A 13,213-nucleotide genomic window follows, 5' to 3' on the forward strand; every position below is an offset into this window, starting at 1 on the left:
AAACCGATTACTATATATAAAAAAAAAAAAAAAACTTTAGGCACTGTAGCTACTGTGCCAATTGAATAAACCAAAAGCACTGCACAATAAGTGTTGTAACATTTTCTCAAAACATTTATTTTTAGTTGTGGTTAATCACAGTCTCATATTTTATTATTTTATTTTGACTTGTAAGAAATTGACACATCAATAATTGTGAAAATATTGTGAAATTTGTTGTGTCAGTATAACAATATATATACCAGCTTACATAAATATTTAAAAGAAAAAAAAAAACACAAACCAACTACTGGAAAAAGAAAAAAAAAAAAAAAAAAAAGCTACCGTGCCAGTTGAATAAATCAAAAGCACTGCACAATAAGTGTTGTAACATTTTCTCAAAACATTTACTTTTAGTTGTGATTGGTCATAGTCTCATATTTTATTATTTTATTTCGACTGGTAAGAAATTGACATATCAATAATTGTGAAAATATTGTGAAATTTATTGTGTCAGTATAACAATATATATACCAGCTTACATAAATATTTAAAAGAAAAAAAAAAAAAAACAAAACAAAACAAATCGATTACTAAAAATAAAAAAAAAAAAAAAAAAATCTGTAGCTACAGTGCCACTTGGAATTGTAGTTACTATTCAAAACTTGGGAAAAAAAAGCGGCTCACGAAATAAAAGCACTGTAGCTACAGTGCTTTAGCGCATTCGCGCACGTCAATAATTGTGAAAATATTATGAAATTTATTGTGTCAATATAACAATATATATACCAGCTTACATAAATATTTAAAAGGAAAAAAAAAAACACAAACCGATTATAGGAAGAAAAAAAAAACTATAACTATTGTAGCTACAGTGCCACTTGGCACTGTAGTTACTGTTCAAAACTTTGAAAAAAAAAAAAAAAAAGTGGCTCACGAAGCCAAAGCACTGTAGCTACAGTGATTTAGCGCATTCACACTTTTATATATATATATATATATATAGATTTATTTTCAGTTGTGGTTGGTCACAGTTTCATATTTTATTATTTTATTTTGACTTATAAGAAATTGATACCTCAATAATTGTGAAAATATTATAAAATTTATTGTATCAGTATAACAATATATATAAAAGGAAAAAAAATACAAACGGAAGATTGAAAAAAGAAAAGAAAAAAACTGTAGCTACAGTGCTGCTTGGTACTGTAGCTACTATTCAAAAAAAAAAAAAAAAAAAAGGGACAAACTGGCTAACCAAAATGGCACTATAGATGAATAGTGCAAAAACACTGAATGAACAGTGCTAAAACACTAAAGCAGTAATGAAATTGACATCTCAATAATTGTGAAATTTATTGTATCAATATAACAATATATATAAAAGGAAAAAAAAGTACAAACAGAAGACTGGAAAAAAAAAATGTAGCTACTGTAGCTACAGCGCCTCTTGGAACTGTAGCTACTGTTAAAATAAAAAAAAAAAAAAAAAAAAAAGACAAAGTGGCTCATCAAAATGACACTGTAGATGAACAATGCAAAAACACTGAATGAACATTGCTAAAATACTATAGCGGCATATATAAAAGAATTAAAAAAAAAAAAAAAAAAACGAACGGAAGATTGAAGAAAAAAAGAAAAAAAAGAAAAAAAAAAAAAGACAAGTGCCTCACGAAAATTTCACTATAGGCGAACAGTGAATAAACAATGATTTAACACTGAATGCACAATATTAAATCACTGTAGCGGCATTGCCTCTTTTTTTATATATAAGATAGTGAGATATTCCATGTACGTGAATAACGCACATGATGCCATTATATTATACCATTCATTTCAATGGAAAAGTAAATATGTTATTAATTCAAGAAAAAAAAAGTAAATATATTATTAGTCTTTTATTTATTTTTAAAGTTGTTTCAAGTTACATCTTGGAGTAGAAGTCAAAATGTTTTTTTTTTTTTTCTTCTTTGTGGATTGTTGTTTAGGATTTAAGTTTAGAATTTTTTTTATAATAGATTTTTTTTTTAGTGGGTTTTATAATAGACTTTTAGTTTTAATAGAATTTAAATTTGTTGGAATTTAAATTATAAAGTTTTACCTAAATTAAAGAATTATTAAATATTATCCCTTAATTTGAGAAAATATATCATAAATAAAATTAATTTACTAATTAGTGAAAGTATAATAATTTAAAACTTACATAAGAGAACCAAGAACTTAAACGAGTGTCCATTATTTTGAGTGTCCATTACTTTGTTTATTTATAATAAACTTTTTTAGCATAATATCCTGCACGCAAATTCAGAAGTAAATAACAATAAGTAAAATAGATTTATTAGATTAAAACTTAAGCGTAAGTTGCATTTTGAAAAGAAAAGAAAAAGTGAAAAAAATACAACAAAGTGGGGTGTATTGTGTGGAATTTAATTATAGGGATGACTTAGATAATAAAGTTTTATTTAAATTAAATTATTGTTAAATCTTATTCCTTGAGCTTAGTCAAGAGTATTGTAGTTTAATATCCTAATAAAATATTAAATTAATAAGATGTAACTTGAAGAAAAAAACAAAAACAAAAACGTGAGTTGTGTGGAATTTAAGTTTAATTAGAAAATTTTGATGATAGACTTTTAATTTTATTTAAATCAAATATTTGTTAAATATTATCCCTTAATTTGAGGAAATATATCATAACAAATAATATAAAACTAATTTACTAATTAGTTGTTCTTAAAATGTAGATAATAGACTTTTAGTTGTAGTAGAAGTCAAAAGTTTTTTTTTTTTTTTTAAATAAAAAGAAAATGTAAGTTGTTGTTAGAGATTTAGGTTTAGAATTTTTTATAATAGACTTTTAATTTAAATTTGTTGAAATTTAAATGTATAAAATTAATTTACTAATTAGTTGTTCTTAAAATATTGATAATATACTTTTAGTTGGAATAGAAGTCAAAATTTGGTTTTATTTATTTATTTATTTAAATTTTAGAAATAAAATATAGGTTGTTTTTTGGGATCTTCGTTTGGGATAAGGGAATGGAATAGAAAAGATAAGTATCTTTGTTTGGGAGTAACATAGAGAAAAATTAATGAAATTATTTTATGACCCCTATTTTAAAATAAGCGGCTAAATATATAAGGGTATTTTGGGAGTTTTAGTAATAAATTCATTAAATTTAATTCCATTTCTTCCAATTTCTCTCAATTTTGGAGGGAATAAAAATTTGAAATTTTGAATGAATAAAGTGAAATGAGTAATTAAGTATTCCTTCCTACACATTCTATTCTCTCTCCACCTAAACTCCTAAATAAAGGAATAAACTTTATATTATTCATTCCATTAAAACTCTGAAATAAAGGAATAAAAGAATATTCTAAAATTATTTTTTTCATTCAATTTCTTTTCCTCCTCCCAAACAAGGGCTTAAGTTTTATATTTTTTTATAATAGAATTTCCGTTTATTTTTATTTTTATTTTTTTTTGAGAAGTTTGAATAGAATTTAAATATGTTGAAGTTTAAATAATAAAGTATCACCTAAATTAAACAATTGTTAAATATTATCCCTTAATTTGAGGAAATATATCATAACAAATAATATAAAATTAATTTACTAATTAATGAGAGTAACCATTTGACGCAACCATGACTTTTAAACCCAACTTTTATTATATACAATAGTAAGTATATAATATGATATAATGCTTGTGTGTAGTGTATGTATGAATAAATTATATGAATTCTCTTGAAATTTTAATTTCGTTTTAACCTTGGATTACTTGTTGCAAACTTGCAATTAAAATTTTAAAATCCCACACTTTTTTCTCCTCCCCTCTCTCTTTCTCTCTCTGCCCACAAAGAAAAAACGACATCGTGTTGTCGTAAAGAAAAAAAAAAAAAAAAAAGAGGAAAATAAAATAAGTATTTGTCTCGGTCCACCGTTGTCTTCTCTTCTGTCCTCTCTCTCTCTCTCTCTCTACTCTCCGCCTTCACAGTTCGGTCACCCACCACCGTCTACCCCAACTCTCCTCCGGTGGCCAAATTCCGTCCATCTTACCGGAGCTAGGAGCTAGGAGCTAGCCCCCTAGGCTTGGCACCACATTGAAAAACTAAGGTAATTTTTTTATTCTTCTAAATTTCCTCACAATCTAAAACTGCTTGATTCATGTTTATAAATGTTGAATTCAGAACAATCTAGCATAATGTAAGTTGATAATATACCCATCACTTTTGTTAGTGTAGGTTCGGATTTCTGACTTTGTTATGAAATTTATTCTCCAATTTTTGATTGTCTTACTGGTTTAGGAATGTGCTGGAGATATTAACTTAAAGCTAATTTGGATGGAGTGCGTGGTTCAGGGAATTATAGAGACACAGGTAAATTTTCAAAATAAAATAAAGGGTCCCTTTCTTTCTAATTGTTCCTTGTGATTTTTGCATTGATTTCGTTTTTGAATGCTTATAGTGTTTTGCCCATTTATAGGAGCCTTAAACTTCTATTTTCATCTATCTAACAATTTCTGTAACAACATAGGTATAAAAAAGTTTTAGTTGACACATATGTTATGCCAATTAAGGAAGTAACAGAGAGTATGACTTCAAATATAATAGACTGGGGGGAAAAGAATAATACATTTGACTGATGTTGAGTAGTTTGTTGAGGATCCATAACCCACCCCAAATCTTGGGACTAATGGTTGGTTGTTGTTGTATTGACTTTTAGTAGTGTAGAGGATGATGAAGTTGTTCAAGCGGGGAAATGGATACATATTTGTACTAATTTAAAGAATGAGAATGCTATAACCACTTAGCAACACTGTCTTGATTTGAATTCATTGATTGGTAGAAGTATCTTACTTTAAGATCATTGTGAGATCCTGAAGTCATTGAAATTTCTATAACCCCGCCTCTATGGGGAGATGTTGATGTCAATTTTCGCTTAGGCTTCCTTACACTTAAATAGGCTGTGATATACACTAATCTACTTTTGGTGATTGTAACCTCATGTATTCGAATAATATATGCACAAGGTGGAGTAGAATGTTACGTGCAATTCCAAAAGAGAGGTAGTAGGATGATTTACAAACTGAGTCCTGTTGGTCCTTAGGAACCTCACCCCCCCCTTCTCTCTCTCCCAAAAAAAGAGAGCAATAAATTACCAAGAAAAAAAGGGTTCCTTACAATAGACAAAATCATATTCTAACTTTAAGTTTGTAATTAATACAACATTTGGGCTACTGGTGGTGTTGGAAAACTCGAGAAAATTTTTGCTGTAAGTATTCTGAAATTTGAAGCTACCATATGTAGCTTTGAGGTATGGGTAATCTATGTTTCATAGGTTAAATATTTGTGAAATTTCTCTTAATTCTAAATGCAATGCTTGCCCCAAATGGTAGCAATTGGTTGGGGATCATGCCTCATGAAGTGGAAGTCATTAATTTGAATCTCTCATGGGGACCAAAACTCACTTATCCAAAAAAAAAAAATAAATAAATAAAATCAAGGTGCAGTTCTCAATTATTTCAATCTCTTGCTAGAGAAAGAAAGAAGGGACAAAAGTATACCACTCTCTTGTTGGCTCAAAATGGAAGGTTCCTGTAGAATGTCACACACCATTGGTTTTGGTTTGGGTTCAATTCATTGTCTTGTTTATCAATATAATTGGTGTTAACTTCTGCATTGTATGGGACATGCTTAAGCTTTGTAGAGAATCTAGAGATTGAAGAGCTTATATTCAAATTTAAACAAATTGAATTTGTTGGCCTACTAACATTCTATGTTGCAAAACTTTTACCTCCTTTTGTTAGTCCTTTATTTTTCTTTGGGATAATTACATATTACCCACCTCTAGATTGGCTCAATTTCACTTTGCCATTTGTGGTTTGAAAGTTGTTACTTTACCCACCTAAGGTTAATTCCATTACGCAGCCATAACCCACCTCACTCTTTTCTGTTAGAAAACACTTTTTAAATTTAAAAAATAACTTAAAACAGATCGAACAGCCTCTGTACAAGAACTTTCTCTTATCTTGTCACAAAAATAAGAGAAACAATCTACGACTATACTTAAACAGTCATTAAAAAACTTTTTAGGAATCTTAAATCTCTTGCTAAAACCAATAATCTTAAATCTCGTAGTGTTTGTAACTGTAGGTCGAGCTTGTTCTACGACAACACTCAATTTTCTTAGCCTCTCTTTTCCAAATGTACAAAGTCCTCACCAACACAATCCAACCCTTCAAAAATCTCTCTCTCTCTCACACACACACACACACACACACACACACACACACAAACATATAAAAGAGCAATAATGAACTTGTTGTGGGACCTGGTAAGAGAGAACCAATTTGTGCCTCACTTGGAAAGCTTTATCCATTTTGCAGCCAATGTTAGTTGGGGGAGGGGGGGTCCTTTTTTGGGTGACAAGGTGAGTGAAAATATTTAGATAGAGGTGTTTGATTCATTTTAAGTTAAGTTATAGTGTTAAAATGTGTTTTTATAACGGAAAAGAGTGAGCTGGAAGTTATGGCTGTGTAATGGAGTTAAACCACAAATGACAAGGTGGGTAAAGTGACAATTTTCAAACCACAAATGACAAAAAGAAATCAGGCCAAACCACAGCCACAGGTGGGTTATATGTAATTATTCTTTTTTCATTTTTTGATAAGTCCTTTTGTTGGTCCTTTATTTTATTTGTTATATAATTAAAATCATTTTTAATGTCCAAGACTTGCCGATGATGATTATCAGCTCCTATTTTCTTTTTGCTGACCCTTCAAAATTTTTTTTTAATCATTTCTCTATTTTTTAATTTTTGGAAAAAAAAAGGGTTCGATGGTATTTCAAGTTGTCTTAAACATGATTTACATTTTGCAGCATGTTGAGGCCCTCGAAATTCTTCTTCAGGGTCTTTGTGGTGTTCTTAAAGAACGCTTGAGGATCCATGAAATATGCCTTAAAAGTGGCCCAAACCTTGGTGAGTTTATATACGTATATTTCTTTCTGATATGGAGCTGTGTGTCTAGGTCAAGCTTTGATAGTTCATGCGACAAACTAATCAGGTCAACTTGGAATAGGTCCTTAACCTTTTGTAAGCCTATACTGAAGGCAATGAAATATCCTTCAGTGGTTATTTGATACAATGTTGACCCATATTGGTCACCTATTTGATTCTTTCACTTTGTGACTCTATTCTTGGTTCATATTTATTGTTCATTTAGCTTCCATGTTATGAAGTTTTGATACAATTTTGAAGGCAATGAATTTCTCCCGTGAAAGTTAGGTGCGACACATAAGTTGATCTTTATTGTTTATTATTTTTAATATGTTTCATGTCATGCTTAAAATGCAATAAGCAGGGTGGCTAAGGTCATTGTTGGCTACTCAGCCACCTAACAATGAAAGAAAACAAAAGAGAAAAAGAATTGGGGTGTGAAAGCTTACCTTGGTCATCTACATATATAGATGCATACTAAATATGACCACATTTTATATGTAATTCCCCCCACCCCCCGATAAGTAAGTTTTATACATAATTAAGAGCCTGTCATGATTTTCTGAGGATGTTTGTTATCTGACTCCTTATTAGTAGTAGTTCAAATAAAAAGCATATCAATGGGTTTAGAAGTTCTCTCCCTCTCCTTAGTTCTCTTTCCTTTATTTCTTTTTTCAATGTTCTTTTTCTTTTAGGGGCTGTAGCTTCAGAGGTTCGACTCTTATGCGATCTTGAGCAGCCTGAACCCACATGGTAAAACTTGGATCTTTCCCCTTCCCATCATGTTTATTAAATTTTGTACGTGTGTTTGTGTTTGCACCTGTGCATATTATTGTGCTTGAGTGTTAAAAATAAATTTTGTAGGACCGTTAGACATATAGGAGGTGCAATGAGGGGTGCAGGTGCTGAGCAAATTTCAGTTCTAGTAAGGACCATGGTGGAAAGCAAAGTCAGCAAGAATGTGCTCCGCTTATTTTATGCACTAGGCTACAAGTTAGACCATGAGCTGCTAAGAGTGGGATTTGCCTTCCATTTCCAAAGGGGTGCTCAAATCACTGTTACTGTGTCCTCAGTTAATAAGATGCTGAAACTACATGCAACTGATGAGGCTGTGCCTGTAACTCCGGGTATACAGGTGGTTGAAGTGACAGCCCCCGCATCTGCTGAAAATTATACTGAAGTTGTTTCTGCAGTGTCATCTTTCTGCGAATATCTTGCACCGTAAGAGCTTTTATCACTCTTAAAATGCATGGTTAGGAAGCTTGCTACGCTTAGCCATCCTGCATATTGCATTTTAAGCCTAGGACCACTGGTGTACACTTGTTAACTGGCCAGATTACTCAGTCCATGAACTTCTATTCTTTTAAAGGGACAATTGGGCCATCACCCTTTAGTGCATATATATTTCAATAGTTGAGGAGGTGGGTGGGGGGTGGGGGGGGATGGGGATTTGAACTTTTCAGCATAGTTTAAAATTTAAATAGTGGTTTATGAGAAAATCTTTGGCATGGCATTTATGATATGCTTTTAGATAATGTGGTTCCAGAAATCTGTTAGGTCAGGATAATCAACTTTATCAACCAAAAAAAAAAAGGTTAGGATAATCAAGATCAAGGTTGAACTTGCCATTAGCCTTGTAACTCAACTGATTGACACCTCTTGATGTTAAAAAGACATCCTGGGTTTAAATACACCCTCCCTTGTAACTACTGAAAAAAATAATAATAAAGATCAAGGTTGAACTTGCCTGTCCTGAAATTTTGTAGCACTTAACTTTTTGGTCCAACAGTAACATCTGTGAACTTCTGGCATTTATATTTCAGGCTCCTGCATTTGTCAAAACCGGGAATTTCAACAGGGGTTGTTCCAACTGCTGCTGCTGCTGCTGCATCTCTTATGTCAGATGGTGGGGGTACAACCTTATAGTGGGGTTGTAAATTACAAGAGTTGAAAGTTATGTATTTATGATGAATTTGCTGGCAAAACTGTAAAAGTTGGTAGTATTTTCGTAACTATAACTATATGAAGCCTTTGTAGGGTCTTTGTTTAGAAATGAGAGTTGTAAAATTTAAATGCTTTTTTTGAGGCTTTTGCCACTCAACTTGAAAAGATTGAATTCTTTACTTTGGTAGTTAAATTGACTTCAGTAGTCCATTTCTTTATCATTTCCCACAGATGGAAGAATTTGAAAGGAAAGTTTTTATTAGGTATCCAAAACCTTCATTCAAGAATGACTTCATGCGGCCACAACTGAGAACAGAGTGTACTTTACATGTCCCATTCTATTGGCATTCTCAGGACCAGGTTTTTTGTACTGATCAATAGTTGAGTTTAATTGGAAAACTAAGGCACAATAATGAATGGATTGTTCTTAAGTTTTGTCCTTATAAATTATGAGAGTTTTGTTTCAGGTATGTTACATATATCCTTGGAACATCATATATCATTAAATTACATTACCTGTGACAGAGTCTTCTAAAAAAAGAAAATTACATATATCCTTGGAACATCATTATTTTACTTACTGGTGACTCGTGAATATCATTACATTACTAGGGATTGTGAAAACATATAAACAAAACAAAATATCATTACATTACTAGGGTATAAAATAATTGCAAAAAATTGGGTGGGCATGAGTCTCTGTATATGATAATCGACTTATCTTCCTCTGGTCTCCACTACTCTCTCTTTTCTTACCCATTAAACTTTTGGGGTGTAAATAAGAAAACCCTGCAAGTTTCATTAATAATTAAGATGATGATTTTGATGAGTTTAAATAAGACCTCGATCTATAGGTTTTTCAAAGCAATTATCTAAAATTAAAATAAACAAATCTTTCTTTTTTTTTCATGTGCAATGCTATGCACGTATTTGTACTGTATCTGCACATATATATAACTTGCTCTGTAATGGTACATAAATATAACTTATCTTCGTCCTTAATTTGAAGAAGAAAGTGAAGGTGAGAGGACAAACAACTAATTAAACAAAATTGTACAAACAGAGCATACATGGAAATTGGAATAGAGGAGATAAAAATTATTTTCACCTAAATACAACCAAAAGCCTAATTAGGGAGTTCACATATCTCAAAGCATGAGATGCTCTCCCAAAGGATAGATTGTAAAACCATTAAAAACGTCAAATGATAATCGGAGAAACAGACCAATGCGGCTTTACAAAGAACAACTTGATGGATCTACAATAGATTATTTAGACTTGGAAATAGACAGAAACTAAATATACAGTACCAGTGCTTCCCTTTCACCACAAAGAGATGCTGAAATGTCTTTCACTGGTGCATGTGACACATCTCGCAAGTTACATTTTCCCAGGAATTGGCAAAAGTACACCGATCACAATACCAATGCTCTTCCATATAACTCTTGCCAGCTTCTTGCACCTCTGATAGGCCATTCTCTAATGCTCTAACCAGCTTCTCAAAGTAATTTTTGGTAACTCCCGTTAAGCTCTTCAGCTTTAACTCGAACCCTTCGAAATTTACTGATCTCTCATCAGCATTAAGAAACTGCCTCACTTCCTTCTCTGCATATCCATGAAGCCTTTCAAGACCAGCCTCTGCTTCCCCTTGCAAAAACTCGAAAAGCTGCTTCTTAGCATCCTCAGCCTCAGGCAGATAGTACCCATATGCATAGGTCCACTTCAACACTCTTCTACATTCAACTATCTGTTGCCAAGCCTCCGCTATGAACCCCAGCTCAATTTGGGTTTTGCCATGTATCTCACTAAGCTGCTCAATCTGCTCGGTTTGCACTCTACCCAAGTCTGAAACAGCTTTTAGCCTTGACAAGTTATGAGCTGCCCATCTTTCATAGTAATGATTGTACTTTTGCACATGTCTCTTTGCCTCTTCTACCTCTTTTCTCTTGTCTTCCTTATAACCATTACAGTTGATATGATTATGCCAATCACCAAGACATATCCAGCAAAACTGATAACGACAAGGTGGATGGCATGTCATATGCATACACCCCTCGTTTTTTTCAATTGGTTTTGCACACTTGGGACAAGGCTTTGTTTGAGCCAATATCCAAGTCTTGGTTTCAGACTCATCATCATTCTTTGCCATCCAATTAGCCACAGTTTCACAATCCACAGGTCGATGAGCATCCTCAACACAATTCCAACAAAAACTAAAATCACAAGCACAAGTCACATCCCAACCTTGATTATCATCGAACTCAATTGCGTGCTCGCAACCCGGACCAGGACACCACTTGATCTTCTTATTCTCCTCAACATAAGACCTGTACAGATAAGTCGAATACTTCTGCTTTTCCTCCTCAGAAACCAAACTATTCACCATGTCTCGATCAACAACCGCAGAACAAGACATGTCGGGGCACCTCAGCATCAAACATCCAGGACCATCGTTGATCGAAGTCCTAATATAACCTCGAAAACATTCGACACAATAAGGATGACCACATGCGGCAGAGACAATTTCATCGCGTGTTGGGAACAAATCGAAACATATTCCACACTTGACTTCAGTACTGTCAAGTGGGAATTCGATGATGGGTAATAAACCCAAGTTTTTTCTGACTCGATCTTCATCAGAAAACCATGCCTCGTGAACCTTAACAGCACTCCAATTATAGTGACGGAGTAAAATTGTTGCGACGGCTTTTGATACAGAGAGAACCGTGGCAACTTCTGCAATAGTGTTCTCTTGGCGTTCACGTATATCTGATTGCTTCAACACCGTGTAGTTTCGGTCTGGAGGACCTTCAAGACGAGGCCTTTTAGCAACAGGACTATCGGAATCAGAATCCATGGAATCCTCTTCTTTGATCAACGAGTCATAGTTACAGTCGGTGTTGTTTGCATCTTCGCCGTAATAATCGTTGACCTCATTGTCGCTACCGATGTTGATCTCGTCGCCGGACTCCATGGCTTAAAAATCAAAGCTTTGAGGGAAAATCGAAAACCCTAACAAAAGAGAGAGAGAGAGAGTAAAGGTGGGATTGTGTTTGGGTTTGGGTTTGGGTTTGTGTTTGGCCAGTTTGGGTGTGTACTTTGTTGAAGAACACTTTACTGATCAAAATGCCTTACAAAAGGAGTGAGAGATTTTCACGAAAATAGCAGCCCACTTGAAAAAGAGTTTAGATGCTAATATACTACATATTGGTATTATCGATTACGATTCCTTTCTTAGTCCCAAAAAAGAATATTAAAAAGTCACCGGGGAAATAAAACCAACAGTAAAAGGTTAAAAATTTTATGACTACATATAAAATCACAATTTTTATCATAATTGACTATGTGTCAAATTATAAGTGGTGAAGAAAAAGTGTTGGTTTATATAAAAGTACAAACTATCAATTACAATCTGCCGTTTAGAATAATTGTGGCAAAAATTATAAACTTTTTTATATCGTACTAGAATTATATGTACAAGTCTTGTACGAAACAAAAACGTTTTACTTAAAAAAAAAAAAAAGAAAAAAAGAAAGAAAGAAAAAAGTGAAGGTATACAAAATGTTTTGAAAAAAATATTAGGGTTTATTTAAGTTTTTTTTATAAAATTATAAATAGTTGCAGATCCTACTTGCTTGAAATATATATTATTAGGTCATTTTCTATAATTTATATGATTTTGTTAACGAGTATCTTAAGATAGTTATTAACAAATTATTCTAGGAAATTTTTTATATCACTTTTATAGAAAATAGATAAAACTGTCAAAATATTAAGGTTATATTTTGTAACAGTTTTTGTTTTCTATTTTCAAAAACTTGTTTTGGGAATATAAATAAAAAAAAAATTTCTTATATTTTTGAAATCAAAAACATATTAGGTTAGTTGAAATTAAAAAAAAAAATGGTTTTTTGAAGAAAAAATAGAAAATACTAAAATATGTTATTACTAAAATTTGAACTCTAATACTAACTCATTAAATGAGATACATTTATTAAATTAAATGTGTATTTTCATTGACTTTTGAAAATTATAAACAAAAAAACAGCATTTTGCATGTTTTTAGTTTCCTTTACAAATTGAGTTTTAAGAACTGGTTTTGTTTTTTTGTCCATTTTGGGTTGTCAAACAAGTTTTTTAGTTTAAAAAATAGAAAATTGTTTTTGGAAATAGAAAATAAGGAAAAAAAAAAAAAACAGTTACCAAACATACACTATTGTTTTTTTTTTTTTTTTTTTTTTTTTTTTTTTTTTTTTTTTTTTTTTTTCCCTTTTCCTTTTCCTATAAAAAC

At 31.9% G+C, this 13,213-nt stretch overlaps 2 protein-coding genes across 2 annotated transcripts; one reads left to right on the plus strand and one right to left on the minus strand.

The window, feature by feature from the left end:
* Positions 1-3,903: 3,903 nt before the first annotated feature.
* Positions 3,904-9,109, plus strand: LOC126712162 (mediator of RNA polymerase II transcription subunit 18). Its single transcript, XM_050411374.1, has 6 exons — positions 3,904-4,095; positions 4,287-4,358; positions 6,861-6,960; positions 7,674-7,731; positions 7,843-8,199; positions 8,802-9,109. The coding sequence occupies exons 2-6, from the start codon at positions 4,323-4,325 to the stop codon at positions 8,902-8,904; spliced, it is 654 nt and encodes a 217-aa protein (XP_050267331.1). The 5' UTR covers positions 3,904-4,095; positions 4,287-4,322; the 3' UTR covers positions 8,905-9,109.
* Positions 9,110-9,944: 835 nt separating this feature from the next.
* On the minus strand, positions 9,945-12,108 carry LOC126712161 (probable E3 ubiquitin-protein ligase ARI8). Its single transcript, XM_050411373.1, has one exon. The coding sequence runs from the start codon at positions 11,894-11,896 to the stop codon at positions 10,274-10,276; it is 1,623 nt and encodes a 540-aa protein (XP_050267330.1). The 5' UTR covers positions 11,897-12,108; the 3' UTR covers positions 9,945-10,273.
* Positions 12,109-13,213: the final 1,105 nt, after the last annotated feature.

This window comes from Quercus robur, chromosome 2 (assembly GCF_932294415.1).
Source record: "Quercus robur chromosome 2, dhQueRobu3.1, whole genome shotgun sequence".
Taxonomy (NCBI): Eukaryota; Viridiplantae; Streptophyta; class Magnoliopsida; order Fagales; family Fagaceae; genus Quercus; species Quercus robur.

What these genes read in the sequence shown, in the direction of transcription:
- LOC126712162 (XM_050411374.1), top strand. Translation starts at nt 4,323, where the DNA reads ATGGAGTGCGTGGTTCAGGGAATTATAGAGACACAG. An exon ending in TAAAAGTGGCCCAAACCTTG is followed by an intron (nt 6,961 to 7,673) that starts GTGAGTTTATAT and finishes TTTTTCTTTTAG; the next exon opens with GGGCTGTAGCTTCAGAGGTT. An exon ending in GAGCAGCCTGAACCCACATG is followed by an intron (nt 7,732 to 7,842) that starts GTAAAACTTGGA and finishes TAAATTTTGTAG; the next exon opens with GACCGTTAGACATATAGGAG.
- LOC126712161 (XM_050411373.1), bottom strand. Translation starts at nt 11,896, where the DNA reads ATGGAGTCCGGCGACGAGATCAACATCGGTAGCGACAATGAGGTCAAC.